This window comes from Notothenia rossii (genome assembly GCF_949606895.1).
Source record: "Notothenia rossii genome assembly, chromosome: 5".
Classification (NCBI taxonomy): Eukaryota; Metazoa; Chordata; class Actinopteri; order Perciformes; family Nototheniidae; genus Notothenia; species Notothenia rossii.
The window spans coordinates 63,880,068-63,902,611 of NC_136903.1; the positions used below are offsets into that span (position 1 = coordinate 63,880,068).

The 22,544-nt window shown below is 39.4% G+C and overlaps 1 protein-coding gene across 5 annotated transcripts in view; it reads left to right on the forward strand.

Moving 5' to 3' along the window:
* Window positions 1–22,544, forward strand: part of igsf21a (immunoglobin superfamily, member 21a) — a 286,476-nt gene that overhangs the window by 148,011 nt on the left and 115,921 nt on the right. For all 5 annotated transcript variants that reach the window (XM_079684282.1, XM_079684280.1, XM_079684281.1 and 2 more), the window contains 2 exons: window positions 3,703–3,824; window positions 18,544–18,662. In XM_079684282.1, coding sequence (XP_079540408.1) covers window positions 3,703–3,824; window positions 18,544–18,662 — 241 coding nt within the window. The remainder of the gene's footprint in view (window positions 1–3,702; window positions 3,825–18,543; window positions 18,663–22,544) is intronic.

The following is a 22,544-nucleotide window of genomic DNA, read 5'->3' on the forward strand; positions in this document are numbered from 1 at the left end:
TGTTTTTAAACCCCTTCAAACTTCCCCTATTGTCAGCAACCTGTCATGGACTACTCTTTCACGTGCTGGCTACTCCCTCAGCCAATACCCACTATCTGCCACAATGCAGACGGGCGAGGTGTAGCTCACTGTCTGCACCCATGCCTGCCTCTTTATATCTCCAGATGGTCGTGTTGGAGGGGTTTAGCGGCCTCTGTGCCTCATATGAATTGCATGGCCTGGATTCAACAAAGCAGTTGTCGCAAAGCGTTGCTTCCCCAACGGTGTTTTTCTGCAATCAAAGAGTATTCATCTCCCTCTTGCCCTCTCTCTTGTACAGCCGTTTTGGCACAGTTTGGCTCTCTTTTTCCCCTCCCACTCTCATCCCTTTTCTATTCCTCTCAGTCAGTAATTTATACCACAAGCCGGTCCCCTTGTGGGGATAGGGAGACATCCACTGATGTGTATATTATTTCAGATTTATTACACAGGGGTTAACGGGTCACTCTTAATTAAGAGGTGAAATCATTAAGGGGGGATAGATAAAGAGAGAGTGACACAGAGATGACCTGTCTGAGGCAGAAACCTCCTCTCTGGTCCTTAAAGCTCCCGGACAACCAGAAATCTGACACCTGCATTATCCACAGGGTTTTTCAGGGAGAGGATGTAGGCATGTTGTAATGCTTGTTGGATTAGACGGGCTGTGAAAGACGAGACGGCTACACAATGTCTCCAGCTCACCTCGGTACTTCAGGGCTCGTAGATCATTTCTGCATTGGTTTGGAAAGCTTTGAAACCCTCTTGTAAGTCAACTGCGATGTGTTTGTATTGAGGGGGAGTGAGCTTAGTTGCTAGGGATTTGTCAACCATTGCTTAAATTAGACTTTAGCAAATAAGCACAGTCATATCTTTATTCCGTAAAGCAGTGTGCGTTCTCTTTCCCTGTCGATGGGAAACAAATGACTTTAAAATGATGATAATGTGAATGTCACATGTACTCTTCCTTTGATCTGAGCTAATGATTAATCTAATCAATTCCTCAAAACACTACAAATATCCATTTCCTTTTGAAGCGGTTATCCACAAACTCTTCTATCTTCTTTAAATCTTCTTCATTGCAGTGGTAATTTTATAATACACTTCCATGACATCACTTGGAAATTAAACATTAAACGTCTTTTTCTCCCGGTTCTTGGTAATGATTTGTAACTTTCTTTCTCTGCAACGCTTTTTTCTTTTTCAGAACCGCTAAGGTTATTTAAGCTCACTTCACTTACTTTGAATAATAGGATCTGTCTGGGAAATTACCTCTACCTTACACTGGGTCAGTCAGTAGTTTTTCTAAGAAGAAATGCAACATCTTAGAGGTCTGCTGCAATGATAGACAATCTGTCATAGTGAGCTGCCAAGGTTATTGGATTTAGTGTTTAGCTCACACACATACAGTACATCAGGTCTGACTTATGTACTGTAAGGTCTGTGTCATCTGAGACCTGACCAATAACCACGTGTGGACTTTGAACAAATACCTTGAGGCCATCGTGTTAAGCCAAGTCAGAAGAGTAGCTCTAACAGAAGTGATGTATTACAAATCTCAGAGTAACTAATGCTGGCGCTTGTATAAAGGTCAATGGGATAATTGCATGTGTTCTTTAGGCAACATGGCTTAATATGTAACTCCCTGGCTTTCTCCTTTTTTATTTTGTTGGGTTTCTCACAGCAGGCTAAATAAACAACAAGCCCAAAGTACATTTTGCATGTCATATCTCTATCAATAAATGTAATAGCGAGTCTTTTGCAAGATGTGTTATTAAGGTGACTAAAAACCTGCTAACAAGCTGAGGTGTTGTTGAACCCAAATTGATGATATGTGTCAGCCATATGTAAAGGCACACAGTCAGTTGTTCACAGCCAGTGTAGCCTGAGGGCGGAACACTTCAGTGGCTGCTTTAGGTCAGCTGGAAGGCTACTGTTTATTTGCAGAATGCGCACACACACACATGCATCATGCAACGTTGGCTTTTTCTGTTGCAGAAATGCAGCTTTAGCAAAGCCTTTGCCACAAGATGATTTGTGTGCATGGTTTCCTTAGTGTCCTAGTTACATCTGGTGTTGTGTTTTATATTTGATTGATATTGTTTAGGACTGGTATCGAAATGGCATACTGTACGTCACGGTTTCAACAGCTGCTTCCTGAAGAAAACATTTTTTGACTTGACGTACAAGTTCCAGTGAAAGCTTTTGGGTGGATCAAAGGTTAGGGTTAGGGTTAAATATATTGTACATCAACAAAACAAAACTCAGACTGAAAGGGAACAAAACAGATGTGTTTCTGCAAATGTTTCAACATAACCACTCTTTCTGTGTGGAATTGAAAAAATAGAAGCAAGTAAATGGAAATGAACCATTCCAATTTAATTGACAGTTGTGCTGCATAATTTGTCTTCATCAATGCCTGTCCCATACAGTACTAATCTGAAATGTATATCACTTTATGTCTCAGTGACATATCATCTTTTATACAGTAAAATATGTGCTGCCTTTCAGCTTTCCATGCAGGTGTCCTACATCACACAAGTTAAAAGTGCTTTTATTTTTAAGCCCCGTCATGTTCAACAGCCATATCAAACAGAAACGTCTCTTGACTCCCTACGTGGTTGTTTCTAAAAGGTCCATTACTGTAAGTGGTGGCAAAAGCCGAGGTGCTAGCAAAGCACAATTTCTAAACATGGCTTTGCTTTTAGAGGCCGACCCTTTTCCTGTTTCATTTCCCTGTTCTTCATCTTAAAATGTAGCCACATCATTGCCTTGTGTCTACATCGGGCGATGGTGTGAACTATTTGTGTACTAAAAATGAACAGATGGCTACAATACCCCGGTCCTTTAAAAGGGTGCCAAAACTTTATTTTTTTATATTTTTCTTTTATGCAGTACTACTCAGCACACTAAGCCTGAGGCAGTGTGCTTTCTCCAGATGCATTAGGTTATTTGAGTTACCCCGTGTTTACACAGAACAATATTTTTCTTATTATTTAAAAAAACAATGCGGCTTTATCTCCTGATGTGTACATTTTACATATCATGAATTGCTTTGGCGTTGTTTACCTCACTGAAGGGATTGGGTTGGATCAGGACGATTGCATCTTCACTGGCAGGCGAAAGAAGGATCCCAGGCCCACCAACAATTCTCTTCTTCAAAGCAGCATTAGTGGCTCCATTAAAATCCTGTCACCCTTTTTCATTTATGTGTCTGTGGATTCTGAGGAGAGGAGAAATCACAGTCATTCAAATGCTAAGTGACTTTAACACTCCTGTGAATATTAGAAAGGAAAGAACTACTCCATCATCTGCCATACACGAAAAAAAAAAGAAGAAGATGAGACCAGTGTTTTGAATATCCTTTCCACCTACCCCTGCAGTATCTCGTCACAAGCCATTACCTCCGCAGAAAGCAGACTGCTTGACACATACATAACACGCTCCGTGTCAGTCTTCATTAAGACATAACCATGTGCACGAACAAATACCAACGGCTGCCGAAGAGACTGTCTCGCTGATGCTATCATGTCAGCATTTTTTCAATCCCTTTGCCTTCAGACATTGTAAGGGATGAGCTTATCATGGCTGCAAATGAATCAATGAGATATCTGCAGGGGGTAGACCCTATCCCATCCATCATTAGACGAATCATCTTATTCATTCTCTCTCTTTTTTGCTTCACAGGTCACAGATGGAGGGACCATCAAGCAGAAAATCTTCACCTACGATGCTATGTTTAACACCAATTACTCTCACATGGAGGACTACCGCAGGCGTGAAGACCTCGTGTACCAATCAACCGTCCGGTGAGCATTAAAATCAATTGGTTTTATTTAACACATGACTTCTTTCTTTCCTAAAGAGGATATATTATGCTTCATATTGGTATTTTCTGTGTCAACTGTGACATGTTCACTTGCTTTAATGCTCAAAAAGCTCTTTATTTCTCTCATACTTCCTGTGCTGCAGCACATCTTTTCACTCTCTGTCTGAAACAAGAGCCCAGTCTGCTCTGATTGGTTAGCTGGCCGGCTCTGTTGTGATTGGTCATCCACTTATGATGTGTCAGAAATGTCCCGCCCCTTAGCAAAACAACTACAATGTATTGGAGTGCTAGCCAATAGAAGCGCAAGTGGTATGTGGTGATGTCATTACGTCACATAAGTGAACAAAGGAGACCGATTGAGACGTTTCAGGCTGGGGGGGGGAGTGTGTGGGAGGGAAACTCCCTCTGGCTTTGGGATTTTAGCCTTTGCAGACCATTTATATGCACAAAAATATAAGTACACGCTACAGGAATGGGAAAACCCCAAAAGCCTATTAGGGCCTCTTTAATTCCACCTACATGCTTTTTCGCCCTTCACTTTGCAGATCAAATACATTTCACAATGCTTACCTCATGTATAATCAAATTACACCTCGACACTGTGATAGTAAATGCACCAAGATTAACTGATGTTCAGTGCTATGTAACTTTATTCCCAGCCATCTGCTGTTGGTCAGACCAGGGCAGACTGGATTGACCGGGCAAAGAGGTCATCGCATTATCAGAGGACAGGAGGCATTGGGGAACTCTAATCAGCAACCCTGCTCAGGATAAAGAGTTCAATGTTAAAGATGTATCCAACATCTGGCCAGCCCGGTCCTTATTCCAGCCACAGTGGTGCATAAATCCCATGTAGCACAGCCCTGATCAAGCAAGTAATCATTAGAGGAGAACATGCAGAGGCTCTACGAACATACACAACCCTACTGGCCCACTGTGTATTTTTTAACTTGGGATGTCGACGTTAACGCTTGGGATTATTCTGAAAACCTTAACGCATTTGACCTAAACTTCCTCCTGTAGTTCTAACGCGGATGTTTACCATAAATTAAAAGGCATAGAACGTGGATAAATTGGCACAAGCTACATGCTACATGTATTGCACTGACTATAGACCACAGTAAGAACCATAACTACCTAGGAGCAATGGCACACCTCATCCACGACAAATGGCAACTGCATTGGTTTGCGTAAAAGTGGTGAAAATGAACAAAAGATATTTGCGAAACCAAGCGCTAGTTTCTTGAAGTTGAACAAGAGTGGGAGATAGCGGACTAGATCACCACTGTAGGAACAGATAGGGCTTTCAATAAAAAAGGGGAACCAAGAATAATACTACTACTACTATAAATTGTCTGACTTCAAACTGATAACTCATATCACATTATAATCTCCTCCCAAATACAATTCAATACTATATTTTAATTATTTGTATTGACAGTTAAGCATGTTTTGTATCAATTGACTACACTAGTACTAACATGTTTTTCTGAGCAAGAGATGGAGAAAGAGAGAGTAGGTGGCTGAGGAGTCATCTTGGCTTGATTACACGGTAACTGCGTGATGGGGGCTGTCTTCCTTCACCCCCAGGCCTCCAAAATACGGCTGGCAGCTGTCTGCCCATCTCCTCATTCCTTCCTCTGGCTCTGCCCCCACTGCAGATACCCCTGACTGAATGTTCGGCAACAAAGGAAAGCGATGGCCATACAGCATATCTACGACTTCATTTAGAATCGCAATGCTTCCCTCTTTGCATCTTTGTGTAATAATCCTACTTTCATCGCTCGCTGTCATCTTATCTTTGTCCTGATGCTTTTCTTTGATTCCGCTCATGTACTTTTCTACCTCTTTGTGTTTTTTCTTCTCCTTCTGTGCCTCTTTTCTTCCCTCGTGTGTGGTGTGGATGCCCAGCTGAAGATGATTTATTTGGACAATCCTACTATCCCTTTGGGACTTAGGCATCATCACAATGGAAAGGCGTACGCACTTACATGCACACAGACATGGAAACATGAGTGAACACACAAACAGAAAACATAACCCCCCACGCCGAGACACCCACACAAAGATACCTACAGAGAAAGGGAGTGAGAGAAAGTCTAATGCAATACACCGGAGGGGAAGGGGGATTTCGAATGAAACTGTATCAGAAACAATTGGATGCTATACCTGCACTGACCTGTATCCGGATCTGTGTCACAATGCTTAACCTGTGTTAGTCAACCAGAGATACATGTGGACTCCTGCCAGTCGCAGCGTTCCTCTCAGTGAAGAACAAATTGGTCACAATCCTACTTTCATGGTGTCACACAGGAGCTCAACACTGCTAAGAAATGCAGAAAGCTGAATTTTGTACCCGCTGTAATCTCCCATTTCCACCTGAGAATGGTAAATCTTCTGTACAAAGCCTTAGAAGTCTGACAAATCCACTTGTACGACCAAAACTGAATGCCTCAATATGCTGTATCTTTTATAAACTCAGAGCGTTTTGTAGGAAAATATATTTTTAGCTTTTTTCCCCTCTTTGCTTTTGTGAAATATGTTTTCCAAGCAGCAATATGTGACTATTGTGCTGTACTAGAACATAAATAGAAATGTTTTTTCTCCTCACACGCCAGCTTGCAATTACAGTATAAGATGGTTTCAGAAGTGATGTTTAAAGATGGTGACTAATAGCTGTCAAAGATTAAGATAAAGTCAATATAAAAGACTGGAAGCAGCTGTAACTTTGTCTGTTTTTAAGCGCAAATGCACAGGCCTTGTAAAATAATGACAGATTTCGGGAGTATCTGATGATACTTGAAGTCTGGAGGACCTCCAGTATTCAAGCTAAAAATAATTAAAGCAGGAGTATGCATTTTGGCATAAGTAGGTTTGCTTTTACAAATGGTGGAGACTTTTAAATTCATGGTTGTGGGTTTGTATGCAATTGATTTCCCATGCCTTCTCACATGCATGCAATCTATAATGTTGTAGGTATGAGCACTTGTTATTAATACCTTAAGTACTTTTCTGAGACCTTGCTGCACCTGCCTTGCGACAGTTTTCACTGTAGTTGCTGCTGGTACCATATATTTCCTGAATAAATGATACCATGTGTGCTGTGGTTAAAAACACTAAAAAAGCAAAAGTGTTGTTTTACATTTTATACATCTCCATGGTTTACCTTTTTGGCCCAAACAATCTGCTACACAAGGCCGATACATTTCTTAATGAACCATTAATCTTCTTGAAAGATCAAAGGTTTTCTCTTTCAAAAACAAAGAGAATTTGTAAGTTTGAAAGTTGCAGTTGAAGTGTCAAAAATTGAGATTAAAAATGGGGGCAAACAGGACTATGTGAATAAAACAAGTGCTTTAATTTAAACTGCTAGTCAGACAGTGGCGCTTCTAGACCAAATGTACCAGGTATTTTATGAGAGGGTAACATTTTATCAAGGACAAAAGAGACATTTTTAGTTGAGTATAAAGTCAAAGCGCACAGAAAACCCCATAAAAGACCATTACTGGTATTTGTTTCAGCTACATAATTTGTGTCATTTACAGTTTTATTAAATAGCTTTAACAAAAAAAGAAAAGACACATTCCCATGACTTCAGGTTAATAGACTCTTCTTTTGTAGGGGCGCCACAGTGGGGTCCCCCCCCCCCCCATAAGAATAGTCAGCCAAGTCCTATTAACTACCTTCCCACATGGCCAACATGCACACATCTGCCATATTGACCAAAACCAACAGCTTCAAGCTCCCTATTATACACACAACAAACGGAAAGCTATTGCTGAGTTCAAGATAATCGTTAGACCCAGTCAATCTTTGCCTCACTTTTTACCACCATCTAATCTTTGTCAGATAAATCAAACAGAAACTCAACTTGAACGGGCATGTCTCCACTGTCCATAAACAAATGTACAACTCTGCAGTAGCCATTCAACAGAAACATTTTAATTCCTTGTATGCTGCAAATTGCCTTGTGACTGCTAGACTATATTAGTTATACATGTGTTCAGTCACCCCACCCCGACACTTTAAATCTGACTAACCTTGTTGTTGTTCTGGCAGTTTTTAGGAGGTGAAACAGCTCAGTAAGGTCTCTGAGTAATTGATGGATATTTCCTGTGGGAAGTTGTGTTAAGAAAGTCAATTTCAATTTTATTTTGATTACAGTTGCAAATTAAAAATGTTCATTCTGATATTTCCCCCCCTCAATCTTACACTGAAGGTGAATGTGTCCACCGAAGCGTCCTACATTACAAAGAGAGAACACACTTGTGTATTTTGAATCTGCATAGCAATTATATTATTATTGTGTGCTATGGCGAATATACCTAAGGTTAAAAGAGTTGTTTTAACTCAATTGTACATACTTTTATATAGTTTACCTTTCCCTTATAACTATTATCCTGTATGTAATACAGATAAGCTTACATTACATTTAATTTAGCTCACGCTTCTGTCCAACACATCTACAAATAGTGCAATTAATCATAGAGATTTAAACTCAGACCAACAATAAAAGATACATTTGCTTCAAACAAGCCAAACCCTTGTTAGTGCTGCTGCACTCGTTAAAGTCGTAAAGAGTATCATTGCATGTACAAGAGAAACAGGTGGGTTTTCAGTTGGTGACAGAAGGTGTGTAGGCTTTCTGCTGTCCTGATTTCAATGGGGAGCTCGTTCCACCATTTTGGAGCCAAGATAGCGAACAGCCGTGTTATTGGTGAGTGCCACCGGGTTCCACCCAAGCGGAAAACTCTGTGGAAGAGCCGGGACGCCAATACGGAAGTGGCACACACTGCAGTTCATATATTGGCCGATAGGGACTGACTGCAGAAAGGAGCAATTTCCATAGACCCCCATGTTAAAATGCCCAACTTTACAGCAGAAAAAAACATGTTTCTACCCATGGATGCAATACATATTATTATGAATATAGTTAGATTCCACCTTCATGATTATGGATCTGTGATGGAATTGTTTTCTAACACGACCCTTTTATTTATATTAGGTCTTAAAGTGTTTGCATAAATTAGGGCGTGGTCACATTGAGTGACGGCTCTGTGAAGTGACTGCTGCTGCTAGCTTCTTGTCTCTCTGCTAGCTGCTCCGTGAAGCTACAGGCTTCAGCTCATGTTCAGCTCATCCAGGGAACACAACTTGCCCCCGGCCGTGTTTGTTTGTTCTTCATGCTTATATATCGGACCATTGTGACTCGCTCTGCGGTTGAAACAGACGGTGCATGAATGCGGTTTTGCGGTAAGTGAAATTTGAGTACTTATTCATGTGTTAATGATTTTAATCAGCTACGTAATGAATGTTAAGGCTTGGGTTAGCGTGTAAGCGAGTGGTAGCTACATCGGTGCTAACGATGCTAATCGTAGCCTCCAAGTTAAAATCATAGACTATATTTATAAAGGTTAAAACGAAATAGACAAGTGTTAAGGGATAATACTGTAGAACAAACGGCTTCTGTTTGAGGTTGATAAAATAAGGTCATCCTTGTAACTTAGAGAGATATTTTATTATAGAGGTAGGAACTATATGCATCGCTAAGGTTAATTTAAATTGGCTATGCTCAAGTATGTAGAAAAGCTAATGTTGAAGTAGTGTATGTGAAATCAACCTCACAATAAGATGTGTGTATATTACAATTATTAATGTCATATTTCAAGATGATTACTTCGATATTACAATATGGTTGGTTGAGCTGGAGTTCATTATTGAGCTTACACGTTAACATCACAGTCATCTGAAGAACAAACCCAAACCTTGTTGTTTTTATGAATTGCATTACCAAATGGGTATCAAATAAAGAGTAAGCATTGGTAACACAACTTCCAAAGTTACATTAGAATAAAAAGGACCCTGACTCGGACAATACACAATCCAACATGTTCAACAGAAGAGAATCAGTTATATTGTTTGTACACATGGTACTTTACATATATATCTGTTTGTTTAAGCTGTCCAGGTGATGCAGACAGGCTGGACCAGAGAGCGAGAGACAGAACTGGACTACTCACAGCAGTGAACTTCAGCACAGGTACAAAGACTCTTTTTTTCATACTGTACAAAGAATCAAGAAAGATATTGGTTTAAATAAATGAAGTATTGAATTTAATACACTTATATACATTCCATTAAACAATACTAGATCAACTACACATCAGTGAAGTTGAGGGTATTTTCCATACAAAAAGTTACATTTAGATGTTAACAAGCAATATGATTTTGTCAGCTTTCTAATTTAATGTATTGAAGGCAAAGATATGTAACACATAGTAAGAACTGCTACTATTTATCTCTCAATATTGTCTGTAAAAAATGTGGTAAAAGTTATTCTTTCAGTGAGACAACAGAGTGAGCTTCTACAGTTGCACTACGTTTTGATAACAGGTAAATATTATTTTGATAACGTATATTTCAATGTTGATGAACTTCATACTGTTCATTCATAATATGATTTTCTTTGTAGCTCACTGTTGAAATAAAAAAAAAAACATTACAATTACAAAATAATTATATCTACAGCTCCTAAACACACAAAAACACCGCTTTCATAAATAACACACTTGTTCTGCAATAATATGTTTTATGTTTCCTGTAATTTTTGTTAGGAAAGGACATGCCTGAAAGACACGACATGTTCTCCTTCTCTGAGGGTCAAGAAGAACATCCAAGAGGAAAATTAAAAGCTGATGTTATGAGATTTTAAGACCAGTACACTAAGAAACTACTTTTATTGTAAAAACAGTCAGCTGATCGAATTCACCTATTTCCACATCTAGACTCCATCAGCTGATTATTTGTATTTGCCTCACTTTATGAGCTTCACATCATTTGTGCCTTGTACCGCAGAGTTTGCAACGTCACAAATAAATAGGGCCAATCTTCAGTCAGATGTGAATGTGTAATCTAACATTTTCAGTAAGAATAATGGACAAAAGGAGTGCAAATACAATTTATTGAAATGTGAACCAAAAGTTAATCAAATGTTTTAAATAAAACGCACATATGGAGAGAAGGTGTAAACCTATTAAATGAAAAAAAAAAAGTAAACACATTTAGTCAAATAAAGTGACAGACTAGGCCTGTGCAGTTGGTATCAGCTTTGCCCAGCATGGGCTCCTCCATCAGGCCTGGTCCTCCTCACTGAGGAAAGACCCTCAGTCCTCTCCGAGCCAAACCAACAGACAGGACGTCCATCACACAGAGGTTTCTCCCTGAAGTCTCTGCAGCTTTCTGGACACCACGCTGTCTCAATCCGTCCACACTGAATATGAGAGGGGGAAAATGAAAATAACAAATGCTTAGACAATAAGAAACATAAAGTTGACAGTTGAGTTGCTCAGTTTTTTTAGATTGTCAATACTATTACTGTATAACTAATATCTCAGGTTAAGAGGCACATTCAAATAAAGATTGATCTTTAAATACATGTTGTCTTTTGAATTGTTTGTCTAAAGTCAAGGATCTAGAACTGGTACTTAGTTTTAATGATACAGTCTGGTTATTATGCTGTTTGGAGGAGGCCTCACAGGAAAGAGCACTAACTAGCTACCATCACATGTACCTTAGCTTGACTTAAATGTATTAAACGTATAATTAAGTGATATCAAAGTATAAATAACTAATGTCATGCAAACATATTAATATTTGCTTGATTGCAGTGTTGAATTTAGCACAATTGCATACAAACGTTAAGGGATTTTAAGATTCTGAAGTATAATGCTAAAAATTCAATAACTTAGATTATTATTTATAGTTTTGCTGAATAGTTCCATGTCCGCTTACCTTAGAAATGTAAAATGCCAAGGCAGTGTGCAGATGGGGAGCATGTTAGCTTAGCTTGGTAGCTTCAGCTAGCTCTGGAACTTTCAGCTCGGTGGCAGCAGGTCCCGCCTCTGCTCCGCCTCTTTGCCCTTATTTGGAGCAGGCTGGAGTAGGCGGGAGTTGAACTCTGACGTCAGTGTCGAGCCGTTAGCGGCCGACTCCGCCTACTAAGGGTTTCTTGGCAACTCTGCAGAATCCTATGGGTGACGTCACGGACCCTACGTCCATTTATATATACAGTCTATGGTTCCACCTCGCCTCTGATTTTCAAGACCCGCCCCTGCGACGTGCAACACCGAACCCGCCCCGCTACCCGCACATATTGCCAATTAGTTGCGCAACCCGACCCGTCGGCACAGGAACCACAACCCGACCCGAACCCGCATATATGAGCAGTAAAAACGTGCAATTATTAACTCACGCAGTTGCATATTTGTCTCAAAAAGCGTGAGATGTTGGTTATTTTCTCCATCTAGGATGACACCAAAAGCCTCCCAGACGTTGGATTTCGCTCTTGAGGAAGTGTTATTGAAAATGCTGTATTCTCCGCTAGAGAGCTTCACCTCAGCCATTTCGAATGTGGCGCGCTCAGCAGCAGATTGATGTGCTGCAGATGTTATGATTATGAGCGGTCCCGCGGGGGAGAGGTCTGAGGATTTAAACATTAAACTAAGTTATTATAATTTTAATATATTTATTATCCAACACCCGCGACCCGACCCGCATCATCTTTGTTTTACCCAGAACCAAACTCGAAAAAAAGGGTTTGAAAAAATACCAGCCGCGAATCACTTTTTCTGCGATGTAGGACTCTGCCTCGCAGTGAGGGGGTCGCAACTCTGATTGGCCGAATCAGACTGAATTGCATGTGCTATAGTGAGTAGGTTTGATCATGTCCTTGAGGTAAGAAGGAGCAGATCCATTGACAGCACGGTAGGCCTGTACCAGTGTCTTGAAGCATGTTCTGGCAGCCAGTGAATAGAGGGGAGGAGTGGTATAGTGTGAGATAAATTTGGTAGGTCAAAAACCAGTGGAGCTGCTGCATTCAGAATGAGCTTCAGAGGTTGGGTGGCACTGGAGGTGGAGCAGCCAGGAGGGAGTTGCAGTAGCATTGCCTTCTGGGTCAGTAGGGGGCATCTCATCCTGTATCTGCAGGAACATTATTAGTGATGTAAGCTGTGACGAACAGCTGGTAGTCCAGATTCCTTGCAGATTGATCCGAGTGTAGGGTCGCATTCAAACCTAATAGTCCGCTTCTCTGGTGCGCACCACACGACAGTTTGTTACATTGTTTCATTTTTCAGAATGTTCGGTTTGCGTTCGGTTCACACGGGCAAAACTCAAACGGACTATAAACTTTAAACACAAGTCATGTGCTCGGAAATGCTGTTCAACAATTGGTCAGACATTAAGGGGGTGAAAACGCAAATCCCGGCAATTTCTACCGGAGCCTCCGCCATGGAGCATCGGCGCTTTCGGCAGGTTATTCTCATGCTGCTGTTAATCTGGAGAGCTTATCAACAGCAACGGCGCATATGATTATATAATCAGACAAGCGGCTAAACGCACCAGGGTTCGATTCAACCGGACTATAAAAGGCTGGTGTGAATGCGACCTAAAACAAACATTACTATTATGTTCCTACTTACATTCGGGGTATTTTAGGAAAAGTGACAAATTAAATCATTCCTATTTTGACAATTTTGAAATGTTGTTGTAACACCAATTTCATTTGAATTATGTACTGTGATGGCAATTCCTACTTTCTTACTTTCAACGTGGCTTTTCTCTTCTTAAATTGGTTAGGAAAAGTACAAAACATAACCCATTTAGTGCAATTACACAGTGCTTTAGAGCTCCTTCTGTAATCACTGGAAAGTCTTTTTTTTGTGAGGTTTCTCTATGGTCCCTTTTCTGTTCCAGTAATACCTCCATGCTTTTTACTTATTTTTCACTGAGCCCTCCTCTCTGCATTCGTATGGATTTGAATCCATGAATGCAGTTTGGGTAGCAAACAACAGAACTAGAGCTTTGTGGATAAGAACAGGGAGATGAGCTACATCAGCATTTACTATAATATGAAAGCCAGCACAAAGCCAATCGAACCTCCCTTGGCGCTGGGAATCACAGCAGTTTCCTCGTCATTTTGTTTCATGTTTATTCCTTGAGAAAACCTGCGTGATTACAAATCTCGTCCCGTCCTGTAAGCAATCTTCTTCTGCTTTTCATCGAGTGAGCTGACTTACAGACGCCAGCTTTGACCCACTGGAGCGTAATGCTACGGGCCATAAAGAGTATGTGACAATGTGCTAGTTAATTTGATGCAGAGATTGACTTGATGAGCTATCAGACGCCTCTCTGTCAGGTCTGCTCTTTTTCACTCTCCATCTCTCCACTCGCATTTGCTTGCATTTGCAGGCAGGAGGAGTTCTGCAGGACGGCCTACATAACAGGAAAGAGCTTTCAGATGCGACTCCTAGGGGACTATCGATCTCTCTTTGCGAGTGCTGTTTTTGCTGCTCCTCCACGGGAGCCCATTGCTATCGATCTCGACTGTCTATGAAGTGTTTTTTTCTGGTATACTGGGAAAAGTTTGTAGTGTGTTTAATGTGGTTTGCTGGAAATAGTTTGGTTATTCGATGACCTACTCACTTGGTTGGGTATTAACCGTGAATATGTTGTGTGATAAGTTCAGTTTGCAAGGCTGAAGAAAAGACTTGTAGGTGGCAAAAGTGGTAATTGAAAATACACAGGGAATCTTTCTCGTAAAATACTAAATGTTTTTTACAGGATTTATGCCATGATAATGCTTGTCGTATATGATAATGAATTGTATATCATAGTAAAACCACGCGCTAATAACTGTGTGGTACTGTTGATTTAAGTCCCGGTTCAGAGGGATAAAAGAGCAATAATCTAATATGTAGGAAAAAATGTAATATGCGGTATATTAGGTGTTTTCCAATAAGTATATTAGAAGTATGACTAATTCCTAGATGAGTTTCCAATTGACATTAAAGAGGAGGCAGCTGTAGGAGAAAACAGCTCCTCAGAGTCATGTGTTCCACTTTTGTGAACAGATTCTCAATAGACTACCACCTCTGAAATACATAACATCAAAGATTAGATGGGCTGTTGAAAAATTAATTCCTACAGCCTTAATATTTTACAGGAATCTCAATGTTATGAGTACAACCTTTCCTCTTTTTCTTCCCCATATTCTGACAGATATGTCTTCCTGTCAAGCTGCAGGAGAATTCAGAAACAGGCGGTCACTCAGAAATGCTGTGTGGAAGTTTCATGGCGGCCTCCTCACCCTTTTTCCCGGCAATACTTCAATGCTTTGAATCATCTTATCTGTGGTTTCCTTCCCCCTGCTCTTGTCTTGGTTTGAATCCATAAATGCAGCAGTCAGGACTGTGGATAACTGGTCCATGGCTTTGTTTGTAAAAACAAAGCAATGGGCTACATCAGCGTTTACTATAATGTAGCCAGCCAAGACAAAGCCAATTATCTCCCCAACCCGCCGCTACAGATAGATTCACAGTGCTATTCTCATCATTTTGCCCTGTAGTGGGAAAAAAGACGTACTTCTTTTATGCCCATCCCTGGAGGAAGCTCTTGTGAAGAAAACCTCACTTGTGGTGCTCATTCTTTTTCATACCTTTTTCAAACATTTGTTTATGATCTGTTCGTTCAGTAACATTTTACTTTTTGCTTGGGTAGTTCAAACACAATGTTTTTATTGATAGCCCCCACTGGCCTGTTGGGATTAATGTTAGTCATGTTTAATTTGTTTTTAATGAATTAAAGAGGACATGTTTTGCCAACCCAGTCTCATAAAAAAATGTGTAATAACTACGTTGGTCCACAACGTAGGACGTAGTATTCCTACAAAAACGCCTCTGAAATTGTAAGATCCCTACGTTTTTTTTCACCATTCATTCCAATGGCTGGCGTCTATGTCACGTGATCTTCACATTTCTCCCTGCAGAAAAAAAAAACATTGCCGAACTTCGTTTTATTCTCGGTGTAAAATGCCTATTTTAAAGTTAGTTTGGCCATTAAAATGCGTTTTGATGTCATTTAATGCGAGAAATATGAGTTGTTATTTCAGATTATGTGTGCAGTGGATGTACATGATCTTTAGTTTGCTTGTTATTACACAGATTACTTCAGGAAATTGTGTCTATACAACATTTTCATTGTTACCAAGGTGGTTGCTAGGGACGCTGGTATCGATATTATTTATGTTATGTTGTGTAACTGTTTAATGGTGTTATCTTTATTGCTACCCCCTTCCCCGTCAATGTATATTGTTGTTCCACAGCGCAAACGTATTAGTTTAACAAAATCCGCATCTAAAATGGTGCCATAGATACGTTATTTTCCCCTGTGCAATTCCAGTCTCACATGTCACATCACATCGTCATAAAGAAATACCGGAAACAGACCGAAAACACTTTATTCCGAGTGTGCTTGCTTTTCTCTTTGGAGGTCATCACATAACGGCATTGTAATACACGGTTCAGCTGCATTAAATATTACATATCTGCTGTAATTCTCTATTTATAGAGCCTTGATGTGAAGACTTCTAGACAAACATGAGGAACTGCCGCCAAAACTGAAAACGTGACTTGGATCATAAATATATCAGCAATTAAACAACATCTTACATTTCTCTTCACACAATACATCTCGTTGCAGTATCAACACTAATGCAGCTGACTTTTATATTTGATCCAATTGGTAGATAGGCTGTATTTACACCATAAAGGTGCACAGCTGATAGAAAGGGACACCTGGTGTTTAAAGCATGTTATTGAATTTCATTATTTTTATTATTAGATATTAATAGGATCCCTATAAAGTATGTTCATTACTCGTTATTCTCTACTAATAGTTAATTAAAGTCTGTATATAATGACTATTTTGCACATCCCTTTCAAGATTTCAAGATTTTCTAAGGTTTATTGACATATATATACACAAACGTTGTAGTTATGCAATGAATGAAAAACTTTGTGTATACCTCCAGCAATGTTAACTATGTTCAAGCACTTATTTTAACTGATATTATAAATATGTATTATACTCTTATATAAGATGTATGTAGATAGTATAAGAAATATGCATAATATGACGGTTTAATGGTGGAGGTATACACAAATATTGATAGATGTCTTGTGATGCACTGTTGAGGAACCTGCGACCCAAGTTTTTCATCTACGGCCTTGTCAGGTATTGAACAATCAATAAATAAAGAACACAGAATTATTAAATATAAAACACAGAATTTGTGTGATTATACTAAATGATTTACAAATAAACACCACTAAAACCATTAAAAATAATGAAATTCAATTACATGCTTTAACCACTAGGTGTCCCTTTATATCAGGAGTGCACCTTTATGGTGTAAATACAGCCTATCTACCAATTGGATCAAATATAAAGGTCAGCCGAATTTGTGTTGATACTGTAAGGAGATGTATTGTGTGAAAAGAAATGTAAGATGTTGTTTAATTGCTGATATATTTATGATCACGTGACATAGACGCCAGCCTTTGGAATGAATGGTGAAAAACCATGTAGGGACCTTACAATTTCAGAGGCGTTTTTGTAGAAATACTACGTCCTACGTTGTGGACCAACGTAGTTATTACACGTTTTTTTGTGAGACTGGGTTGGTTTTGCACATTTTCAGGTTCAGATTTGTATTTTGTGTTCAAAAAGGTCTTTATTTTGCTCATGTGCTACTGCCTCTCTTTTCACCCTCTGCCTGAAACCAGAGCCCAGTCAGTTTTGATTGGTTAGCTGGTCACCTCCTTTGTGATGGTCACCGCCCCTATCGCTTCATAGAATAGAAGAACAGTGTTATGTAGTGATGTCACTATGGCGCGGAAAAAAACAAAGGAGTCTAATGGAGGCGTTGGAGGCAAAAACAAATTCACTTATCTGAAACCCGTGCCTATTGCCAAGCACTGATGTTATATCTTTATATTTAAGGAAATGCTCAAAGTAAATATGTAAACCAAGATATATACATGAATTGTGTTACTGTATCGAAAGTTGTCTGCTCATTTTAAAGGTCCCCTATTATACTGTTTTTCATCAATATATTATAGGTCTCATATATATACAAAACATGTCTCTGAAGTGTTTGGCTCCAAATACCAAACATATCGTGCATTGCAGCATCCCATAATCCCCTCAGCTTCAAAAGTGCTGATTCTCTGTCTGTTACTTTAGATGAAAATAAGGAGCCACTCCCCACGCCCTTCTGAGAGATATTTGGTTAAAAATAACACAATGGTGCTCTAGGAGGAGATTCAGGTTATAAGGGGGGTGGGGTGTTACCTTAGTTGCTGATTGGCTAATGGTTACACAAGCCAAACAATCGTTATGACATCATAAAGTGGCCAAAATCTGATCAGCTGATTTTCAGACAGGTTTTTATACAAATGGATCAGGACAAAAAGAGAGAGAATCTTTTTCCTGAAACGTTCAGAATCTCTTTGAACATGTTTATGTATAAAATACATGAAAAAGTGTATTCTGCATAATAGGTGACCTTTAAATCACTGATCTCATATCCTCAAAAGTAATACAGTTAAATGAACTCATATCTTATTAGTACATATTTGAGCGTGCCTATAGGAAACAGCTGAATTCGCTGGGTGCAAATTATTCAATTGAATGATCTCATAATGTCATGTTTTAGATCAATAGATGACTAGCAAACAATTTTATCTAATTTATTTCTCACCTATCCACTTCCCCAAAACATATTTTAGTTGTGCATCACTGAATAAGTATTGCCAGTCTGCTAACATTTTTATCAACTCATAAACTCTTGTATTTTACAGGCTCCCGGAGGTGCGGATCTCAGACAACGGACCTTACGAATGCCATGTGGGCATCTACGACCGGGCAACAAGGGAGAAGGTTGTCCTTGCTTCAGGGAATGTTTTTCTTACTGTTATGTGTGAGTACCATTGCTGAACCTTTTATATTATAGCAAAGGAAACGTCCTTTCAGTGGTGTGTTCCATTCAGCTTTCAATGTTAAAAATGGTGTGCTGCAGGGAGGGACGTAGGTTGCATGGAGAGGGACTGTTCAGAGTCAGCGGGTTGAACAGTTTGACAAAGATTGAAAAGTGAAATGCTTTACAGGCCTGTCTGCAGGAGAAAAAGCTGTCTGACTCACTCTAAACTGTGTGTTCTAGTTGTATGTGAGGTGCTGGAGTGGTCATTTTTCAAAAAAGTTAGTTGTACTGTTTTCTAGAAAGTAACAAGGATTTTTTTAATTGGATCTATTGTGCTAATATCCAGGTTCATATTTCTATGTTGTGTCTCTACTGGGACATGTTTACATGCTTTAATGTTCAAAAAGTGTTCTCATACTGCCTGTGCTGCAGCTCCTCTTTTCACCCTCTCAGTAGGGCCTCTGTGTTACCATATCTACAATGAGTGAAGTGAAGCTTTGCTGACTCGCTCAAAGCATTTAAAATCAAATGTTTTATGAGATCAATGTATCAAATAATCGGTAAAACCGAGGGAGGTTTGCTTTCCTGCTTTCCCAGTATTAACAATTTAAGACAAAACACTTTATATTGCACATTATTTCTGCATCTATCCATCCATCTGTGGGTCCTTTCTCCATGTCAATCACACAGATTTAATAATGATGCAGTTTGCTTTCTTCCAACCTTATTGCCACTGCCAAATAAAACCTCTATTACCATTATCAATTTTATCTCATCCAATCAATAGATGATGTTTCGCGCCTGCAGGCTATTGTACAGTCTGTGCTGTAATTATTGTATTATATTCCCCCTAACGACAGCTGTTCACTTGCGTCTGATGTATCAATTCCAGCAGCAAAGACATGCTGTTCTCCATGTGGTCCTACGGCTAATTAGCAGTGGTGAAATTTTTCAGTGGGACACCAGAGAGGGGCTCCGTATGACGATATTACTCCATTATCACATTCCGTGCCTCTGAGAGCTGCCTGTTGTGTTCATGTTTCTTTTTTTCTCTCCTTCCGACTAAGAGCTCTAAGTAAGCTCTTGACCCGGTGTTCTGTTTTATTTGATGACCAATCCCATGGCTCTGTTTGACTGATCCCCACACACTCGTCAGCTAAAGACTTTATCAATGGTCGGGGATTTACCCAGTTAACTGTTTCTTGTTTCAGCGTTGGGTGGGGTGCAGTGAGTGATGTAGTCGCGGGATAGTTGGTGCACCCTTACTCAGCTGGGTCTTAAATCACCACTCCACAAGAGATAGAAGAATGCCCTCTGGCATGGTGGCTAATTGCCGTCTAAGCTGAAACAGAATTATTCATAACCTATTAGTGTGTCAAGTTCAGTGGGAAGTAAAGAAAAAAGTGGCAAAGAGAAAGAAAGAAAAAAAAGTTAATTAATAGGAAGCGCTACACGGAGAGTATTTTAATTTTTTAAAGGGCTTCATAAATAAGAATTATCATTTTAATGAATCCCCTGCCAAGGAATTCAATCATCAAGTTTTAAAAGGCTAAACCCTGAACTCTTGATACCTTCTAGTCTGCCCTTCTTCACTCTCTGGAAAGTTTCTAAAGCCTTTGCTATTCTTCAAACACTGCATGAGCATGTTGACTTTATTAAGCCTGAGGGCATGAGGAACCCCCCACCCGGGCAACGGTCCTGCCATTCTATAAAGACTGTAATACTCCAAGTCTTATCTAATGCAACAAATAATAATAAAGTACTGATTTCTGGTGTGAGCGGCAAAGCACAAAGTATACTTAACCCTAACTCTAACCCGTAACCTATTCTTAAAATGTAAAAGCTTGCAATTTTCAAATAATTGGGAGTATTTCTGTTTTCTCATTCCTTTTTGTAATGCACCGTATCCCCTCGACAATTACTCACAAAAAGCTTTTATCTTGATAATGAGAAACATAATAGGATTGAAAATGTACCCATAGCTAGGGCACCTTATTGTGTTCTGGGTCAGATCAATGTAACCTGCTTGAATTTCTACAGGGCTTGTAATTGTAATTAGCATTACTGTATCATAATTCATGATGAAGCACTTTGTTTTTCATCAAAGTTCAAAATAAAAATCTAAATTGACAGTTTATGGATGAGAGGTTCAGTGAGAGAAAATGCAGAAATAAAATGATGGACAGACTCCTTATTAGGCTATTGAATTTACTGTCAAATCCTTTTTCAGTCTCAGTCTGGATAGAATACATTCAACAAGATTGAAGTACCCACAATTGACAATTTAATAGAGTTTGACCTTCTTATCATCACCTGCCTCGCTTTTATGATTTCATTGGAGAGGGCTCGGGTAATGGACATTTAAAGAACACAAAAAAACAAAACTTGAAAAATGATGGCAAAATTAGTACTTAAAACATCATGTATAGGAAAGATGAGTTGTTGGTTTTAGATGATAGAGATGTTCTTTAACCCAGGTTTAACTTGAAAATGTGAAAGCAAAAGGTTTTTTATATTCATTGCCTTGAGGCAGTGTAACAGAAGAAAAAATACTCATGCAATGACATGGTCAAGTTCACTAAAATGTATTTTCGCACACAACATTTCAAACACAACAAGACTGCTTAGAGCAACTCTGATGCACGGTAGAGGAAATCTTCTAAAACCTCCAACTGTGTAACAATATTCCATGGAATTCTTCAACAATGTAATCTCCTATGGTTGCCCTTCGGAAAAGAGACAAAAAAACAATTGAACTATTATTTTTTTATGAAAAGGTTCATAGTGAAAAAGTAATACCATAATTGCATCTGGAGTGTGCTACCACCAAACTTGGATTGATATGCAAGTTTGCTAAACACTTTGATAGTCCTTCCATCCATCCTTCTCCTTATCCATCCATCCATCTATCCATCCATCTTTTCATCCATCATCCTAAAATTGTATTAATCTTTCGGCTGCAATCAAAGCAAATGTTATGTCAATGCCAGTATTATCGAAATACAATAATGAACACATATTGAGTATATTATGAGGACTTAAACAAATTAGGCAAATTATTAAAAGCAATTTGAAACCAAAGAATCTTGGCCTCTCTCAGTTTACGTTTGAAAAGTCAAGTTTTGTTGAACATGTAATTTGTGTGATGGTTTTGTAAGAGGTACTGAACTTTAAAGCACACATAATGATATTATTACACTATAATATCAGTATATTGTTATTTCAACACTTCAGGGATAAGACTATTGACCCGTCACCACCAATCATATAGAATAGGTATTTCATTTTGCAAAGACTGACATATCCATCCCCGTAAAGCTAAGGTCATAATATCCGGCTATGGTGGGTGAAAGAAATCAATACCTCTTTCCCCAATGGCAGAGATCGGGTCATTATTTGTTATTACCCAAAGTGATTCCTATGCGACATTCCAAAGATTACAAGGAAATGTTATTTGTCTCCCCGGTGGAGCCTGACCTTGGCAAGCCAGCTCGTGGTTTGGTCTGGGCGTAGTGTCCAAGCCTCCTAAGGTTGTTGTGTTGTTGTCTGTATCAGATGACCGTTGGCTTGTGACTCCTTCCGCTGGATGAAGAACATCTTAATAGCCCGTGTGTTTAAACATCATGTCACGTAACTCCTGAAATCCTTTCTTCTAACCTTTTGTAAAGCGTGAGGATGTAATTTAAGGGATACCCTTCATGAGGCTGCATGGCTGGTATTTATAACCCCTGGAAACAGAGATGAGCGCTATGGTGTTGAGGGACTAATTACCTTCTCATCCCATAAAACTAGGATTCGCTTCAATAATAGATGCCCGACTTTAATTAAGCGCTGTGTATATTTAGGCTCTCGTTTATAAATGGGTGGGATTAGTGGCGTACG